A 7165-nucleotide genomic window follows, 5' to 3' on the forward strand; every position below is an offset into this window, starting at 1 on the left:
TCGAACATTTATTTTTTTGGTGTCAAGACTATATACCATAAATAATTAAGGTAAATTTAGGTGTGTTTGGCTCTCAAATTGTGCTGTGTTGAGTTAACAGTAATTGTTTGTGGAAATAATTGTTTGTGTTTAGGGTGTAAAGTGAGCTGAATTGGTAATAATTGTCTACATTTGGGGTATAGAGTTGTGTTGAGTTATGAATATCTAAGATGGTTTTTTATAACTTAAAAAAACATGCATCTTTATGGGATTTATTTGTTATTTTTTTTCTTTAATTTTTTGTTCCACTATTTAACTACCTTTTCTAAATTCTTAACCTTCATTTGAGATGTAAACTCAATAAATAAAAATATAGTTTACAACTTTCTACATTCAATTATTGCGTATAATGTTGACAAAATACTATAATTATTCATATAATCGATAATACTACAACATATTTTAATGATTATGAGCATGAATTGAATATAGATAAAAAAAAAAAAAGTAGAGTTGCCATCAGAAGTCTATTTATATGTTCACAATATATATATATATATTTATTTATTTATTTATTTATTGCAGATAATAAATCAATTTCATGCATATAAAAAAATATTGTTCATTAAGATAGTCAAGCTAATTAGTCTTACCAAGTAGATGTAAACAATACCTCTTCCTAGACTGTAGTGAGACTCCTAAGAAGCAGTCCATCTTTTGAATGCCTATGAAACATAAGGGTGACCCAATCATCATCACACAACTCAATATCAAATTGCTATAAAAGTCGACTATTAAAACACTATAGACTAATAATTTCAAGTTTGTATTTAAAAATATTTTTGTCGATCGAATTTTTTGTGTTTTTACTTTTTTTTTTCCAGTATATGATTGGTTGAGTTGGTCATTAGAGTTGATCTTTGGAGATGAACGACGAAGTTTGTAATTAGAGTTGGTCGCTCGAGGTGATCATCAAAGTTGACCACTAGCGTTGGTTGCCTAAGGCGAATGTCAATGTTGGTCATTAGAATTGGTTGTCACCAAAGTTGATCATCAAGCGGGGTTTCGCCGAAGTTGTTATCAGAGGTGGTTATCGGAGTCTGAAATTAGTTGCACGAAGGTGATCGTTGAAGTTGATTGTCAAAATGTGGTAGCGGTAGTTGTTGATAATGGCCAAGGTATGGATCCATTGAAAACATTAGAGGGAGGGAGAGTTTAGTTGGTAAAAATAATTAAACTCAATTTTACCGACATTTAAAGTTGGTAGGCCAAATGTTGAATTGATAATTTTTATAAACCCAAACCAACTTAAGTTGGTGAGCAAAACTTCTGGGTTATTTTACAACATATCTTACACATTTGAGATTTCAAAATATCAATTAATATCAATTAATATCAATATCAAAATATTTAATTACAATTTCTTTTATTTTAATTGATATTCAATTACAATTATTGAAGAAGAAAGAATTGATTCTAGTCATTGGTCCTTATCCTATCTTAATTCTCAACTAAATGATTTAATGGAATATTCTAATCCAACTTGAAAAATAACATTAGATGGTAGAATAAAATAAAATAAAATAATCAATGGAACAATCTAGTGCTCCATTCTTTTTTCTTTTATAATTACGAAATTCTATAATTAAAAATGTAATATTCTTTTAAAGTTTACAATTCAATTAATATAAATTATATTAGTGTTTTTAAAGGAAAATAATAACTTATATTAGTGTTATATATATACTTTTATCGACGTGAACAGATTGAAAATTTTGTTAAATATTCTTATGAGTAATTATTCGAAAAAATAAAATTATTGAAAATATTTTCAAATATAGCAAAATGTCATTATCTATAGTGATAGATCATGATGAACTTCTTTATAAATAAATTGATTCATTTTCTTTTATCTGAAAATAATTCTATTTTTATTTTATGCAATATTAATGTATCAATAATTAGTATTTAAAAAGAATCATTAATATCATTAGAAATTATCATAGTCTACAAACACATATTCTTAAAAACTTGGGATAAAAAAGATACATTTGGACCATACACACCCATTCTTCACCACTAAAAAAAAATGAATTTTCCAAAAGAATATTTGAACCAAACACAAACAAACACCACCCAAATAAAAATAAGAGGAAAATATTTGTCTGAAATGGATCCACATCATACATTTGAGACCAAATTCTTTATAATTAAATAAATAGAAATCATTATCCTAATTAAAATGGGACAACTGTATTGTCTGATTTATTTTTCTTTAAAGAAAAAAAAAAGAAAAAAAAAAAAAAAGAAAACTGGTTCTTCAATCTAGTACATAAACAGCAGCCATTATTATAAATATTTGTTATTGAAAGAAAAAAATTTGGCACAAAAGTCCACTCATTCCACAACCAAGATTCTTCCTTCCATTTTAAAATAATCTCCAATTCCCCAAATATCTACTCATCATCCTCTCCTACTTTCCGTCCATATCATTCCTCGCTGTATTCCTTCACTTTCTAACAAAACAAACACCTCTTGGCTCTCAGTTTTCTCAAAATCTGACAATTCTAAGCAACCCCATTACCTTGATTCTTCCTTTTTCCCTTATATGAACAACCCCTTTTGATTATTTTCTCATGATCTTCTTCCTTCTCTAATGGGTCTTAATATCTCTGTTTTTTTCCGCCTCCATATTGGGTCTCAGCCCTCGCCGCCGCCGCCGTTTCCCGGTCTCGGAGACTTGCCGGAGAGCTGTGCGGCGGATGTTTTGAAGTATTTGAGTCCGGTGGAGATTTGTAAACTTGCCAAGATGAATCGGGCTTTTCGTGGGGCGTCTTGGGCTGATTTCGTTTGGGAGTCCAAATTGCCTTCTAATTATAGGGTTCTTGTTCAACGACTGATTGGAGATGTTGGTTTGACTATGAGTAAAAGAGAGATTTATACGAGACTTTGTCAGCAGAATCGATTAGATGGTGGAAATAAGGTAATTTTAATTTCAGTGTTAGGTGTTCTTTGATTTTTGCAAAATTAGGGCAAATTGGGATTGTTTGAATTCTTTTGGCTTGCTCTGTTTCGATCATTTGTTGAATTTCTGTTTTTCGATTTTGGTTTCAGAATGTTTGGCTGGATAAATATTCAGGTGGTCTTTGCTTGTCGATTTCTTCTATGGACTTGAGGATTACTGGGATTGATGATCGGAGGTATTGGAATCGTATCTCGACTGAAGAATCGAGGTAAGTCAGATTCATCAAATGTATATTGAAAATGAACTAATTTGTTATGTGTTTTGATTGCGTTGGAATGAATCTTTGGAATTAGGATGTGGAAATCAATCTATGCTTGTTTCTTATCATTACTGTTTAAATTGGTGATGAATTTCATGGATTTGCTTGCCGAATTTCATGTAACATGTCTAGATCTCACTTTTTAAATATCATTTTGTACCATCTGTTTGTTTTAGGCAGAATGATTCCTATGGAAAGTTGCTTTTGAAACAAATATTCCAAGTTTGTAAAAACAATGATGTGCCCAACTAAGATTTGGTTTGGATCATGGATGTAAGTTTTTATCTTGAGTCATGTGGAAAATATATCTGCGTCTACCCTCTAAACATCTAAAATGGAATGGTCATTCAAAGCGTTTTCGTGTCGACAAAGCGTTTGTTTATGTGTATTCGTATCGTTTTCAGTAGTATTCTTGATGAAGTCTTGTTATCTCATTGAGATTTGATGATCTTTTGAAGCTGATAGAACTGGAAAGATAAGGTATAAGTTTGTGTGATTAGTGAAATAAGATGCATGATTTGCCTTGTTCAAGGCTTGTATGGATATCAAATTGATAGAACCGAAATATATTGAATTATAAACCCCCAAGTGTTTGAGGTATTTGGACCCTTTGAATCTTGAGATCACTCTCAAGCCCTAATTCATACTCCAAAATATTGTCATCACCAATACTCTAACAACTTTCCTTACTAATTACCAATATATCCATATTAACATTTCTAGCATAGGCATAGCACTCTTGGGATTTTGTCGCCTGCGCCGTTGAGATGGAACTGAAATCGGTTTTTGTTTTCTTGCTTGTAGATTCCACAATGTTGCGTATCTTCAGCAAATATGGTGGTTTGAAGTTGGTGGAGAGGTAGAGTTTCCGTTTCCACCAGGAACTTACAGCCTATACTTCAGATTGCAATTGGGTCGGACATCGAAGAGGTTTGGCCGTCGAATCTATAACCTCGAGCACGTTCATGGTTGGAACATAAAGCCTGTGCAATTCCAGCTTTGGACTTCAGATGGTCAGCATGCCAAAACTCAATGCTATTTAGACGAAGCTGGGAAATGGACTCTGCATCATGCAGGTAACTTCAACGTCAATGCTCGAAATGAATCGATAAGGATCAAATTCTCTATGACTCAGATTGACTGCACGCACACAAAAGGCGGTCTCTGTTTAGATTCAGTGCTGATTTACCCAGTTGAGTATGAACAGAGATCCAAGCGTCGTTGACTCGCTCGGTCTGGATTTTGTTATAGGTAGAAATTGTGTAAAAATACATAGCTGAGTGAGGTTATGAAAGCTTCTCAAATGACTGGCTTTATTTTTTCTAAGCCTATAGTTATTTGTGTTGGAAATGAGGCAATGTTTACTTAAAATGGATATTTGATTTGTTTCATTAATGTGTATTTATGGGCAGATCTCATGTGTTAGTGAATAAGAAGGGTTGTGTCATAGTGGTTCTTAAATTAGTTATTTTGCTTTTGTTTCCATAAACACTACTATTTGAAAACAATGTCTCAGTGACTAATTTTTGCTTATTATATCCCGAGATATTTTGAAAGGAGATTAAATTGGTGGCTATAATGCAAAAAACTAAACAGATGTATCTATTATTGATAAATTATGTTTTAAGATATTTTGAAAAGAGATTAAATTGGTGGTTATAATGAAAAAAACTAAACAAATGTGTCTATTACTGTTAAATTATGAATCATTTAAAATAATTATTCTTTTTAATTTATAGTTCAACTATCTGACCAGACTAAGATGTTAGTAGTTTACATTTTTTTTTCCTTCTACACCCATTTTTCAAAATATTTTTTTCAATGATGTCATTATAAATCAATTTTTAATTTTTTTTTTTTTAAAATATATTGACCACTTATGAATTATAAAATTGTAACAACCTTTGTAGTATAGCTATGTCTTTTCAATTTGGGTTTTAAAAAATAGGTTGTCCAATAAAATAAACTAGCAAACAGCTGGTCATATTACAAATTTAGTTACAATGTGGTTAATTAATTACTGTTTTTAAATTTAAATTAGGATTTTATTTAGTTATTGTGGTGAATATTCATTGATGGAACATTGGAGGCTTATCTTTTAAACAAAATTTTCACATGGGGCGATAATGAATTATTGAATAGAAATATAATTTTTTTTTTTTAATAAAAGATCTAATTAGTATGCAGTTGAAATCAAAATTCTCTCATGTGTTCAAATTTATGAGTATAATGAATTTAGCCAATATCCATTTTCCAGATTTCTAATCATAAAGGGTAGAGGTGTACCTGAATTGGATTGAGTTGAAAATTTTTTAGACCAACTTGAAAATTTGGATTGATCGGGTTGGCTACTCGACTGATTCGAATTAGATCTCCAACCGAACTCAACCAAACCCTTCAAATTCGGATTAGATTGGGTTGTTGTTGGATTATTTATTTAAAATACTTAAATTTGTCTACAATATATACTAATAACTAAAACTTCATCAAATTCAAAGGTTAAATAGCAAAATCTAAGATATCTATTACAAACTTCAAACAAACATCATGAAGGTGTATATGAGTTATAATATTTATAAGTTGCGATATATATATATATATATATTAAAAATTCGGGTTGGATTACGTCAATCCGAATTTTTAAAAGTATAACCAGAACCCAAGCCAATCCGAAAAGAAACATAAAAAATTCAACTCAACCCAAAATTAAAACTAATCTAACCCAATACTTACCATTTAAGTTAGGTAATTCGAATTGTTCTGATTGTCGGATTATTTGAACACTTTCAATAATAGGTAGAAATTCTAAAAACATCTATTATTATGTTTTTATTATATTCGTATTTTGAATTTGAAATTTAAAATGTAAAATAACATTAAAAAGTTAAAAATTTTGGTGCACGGTATTTTATATTATTAACTCATTTCAATTTGTTAAATCAAAAGTTTTATTATAATATGTTATAAATGATATGATATTATAAAATAATAATTAATACAATTTATAACAGAAAACTTGTTTATAAATTAATTATTAACAATTGAAAAATAGCAATAAAGAAGGTAATAAAAAAATGGAAGGGAGATGTAGTTTTGTTTTGAATTGTTTTTAATGGAAAAAGATGGGAGTTTCTGTTTCTATTGATATTGGTAAACATATATACCATATTAAATACTAACAAAAAAAAAATACACCACTAAGTTTTGTGTGGGGTTTCCGAGTTTCAAAATACAGTCGGTCTTTAAATTTTGAGTTTAGTTTTAATTTAGACTCTAAGTTTCAAAATGTTGCAATTCTATTTTCGAGATTCACCTTTTAGTCCTAAATTTTGAAAAATAAGTGTATTTGGCCCGATTTGGGATTGTTGTAATTATTGAAAAGTAGTAAAATAGTATTGTGTAAATTTCAGCATAAACTTGAAAAAATATGTTAGAGTGTTTGATAAATAAATACAAAAATATTTTATTTTAGATATAACAACTAAAATAGACTTATAATCAACTTTTTAAATTTTTTTTTGTAATTTAATATTTTAAATAATTATTTAGTATGATAAATTTTGTTTGTTATAGAATAATTTTTAAATATTAAGGAAAATAGTTTTACGTAGAACAAATCTATATGAAATATATTTTTAAAAATGATGTATTTAACTCATGAAAAATAGAAAATAGATTTGATTAGGCGAAAAATAAATAAATATATAAAATATATCTTTTTTTAAGATTATAAAATTGAAAATCAAATATTAATTAACGGGTTTTTAAAAGTAATTTTAATAGATCTAAATCTATTCTACCAAATGCAAAAAATAATTATATAAATGACTTTTTGACACATCTAACACAATGTCAAATATAGTCTTTGATTTCTAAATTTTCAAAACATTTTAATTCGATTT

At 28.8% G+C, this 7165-nt stretch overlaps 1 protein-coding gene across 1 annotated transcript; it reads left to right on the forward strand.

The window, feature by feature from the left end:
* Window positions 1-2324: 2324 nt before the first annotated feature.
* On the forward strand, window positions 2325-4724 carry LOC150030306 (F-box protein PP2-A11-like). The gene is made up of 3 exons (XM_090309837.1): window positions 2325-2962; window positions 3094-3212; window positions 4068-4724. The coding sequence occupies exons 1-3, from the start codon at window positions 2636-2638 to the stop codon at window positions 4486-4488; spliced, it is 867 nt and encodes a 288-aa protein (XP_090165963.1). The 5' UTR covers window positions 2325-2635; the 3' UTR covers window positions 4489-4724.
* Window positions 4725-7165: the final 2441 nt, after the last annotated feature.

The sequence above is a fragment of the Benincasa hispida genome, unplaced genomic scaffold (assembly GCF_027475165.1).
Source record: "Benincasa hispida cultivar pf3 unplaced genomic scaffold, pf3_genome.v1.1 HicScf316, whole genome shotgun sequence".
In the NCBI taxonomy this organism is placed as follows: Eukaryota; Viridiplantae; Streptophyta; class Magnoliopsida; order Cucurbitales; family Cucurbitaceae; genus Benincasa; species Benincasa hispida.

What these genes read in the sequence shown, in the direction of transcription:
- LOC150030306 (XM_090309837.1), top strand. Translation starts at nt 2,636, where the DNA reads ATGGGTCTTAATATCTCTGTTTTTTTCCGCCTCCATATTGGGTCTCAG. An exon ending in GATTAGATGGTGGAAATAAG is followed by an intron (nt 2,963 to 3,093) that starts GTAATTTTAATT and finishes TTTTGGTTTCAG; the next exon opens with AATGTTTGGCTGGATAAATA. An exon ending in ATCTCGACTGAAGAATCGAG is followed by an intron (nt 3,213 to 4,067) that starts GTAAGTCAGATT and finishes TCTTGCTTGTAG; the next exon opens with ATTCCACAATGTTGCGTATC.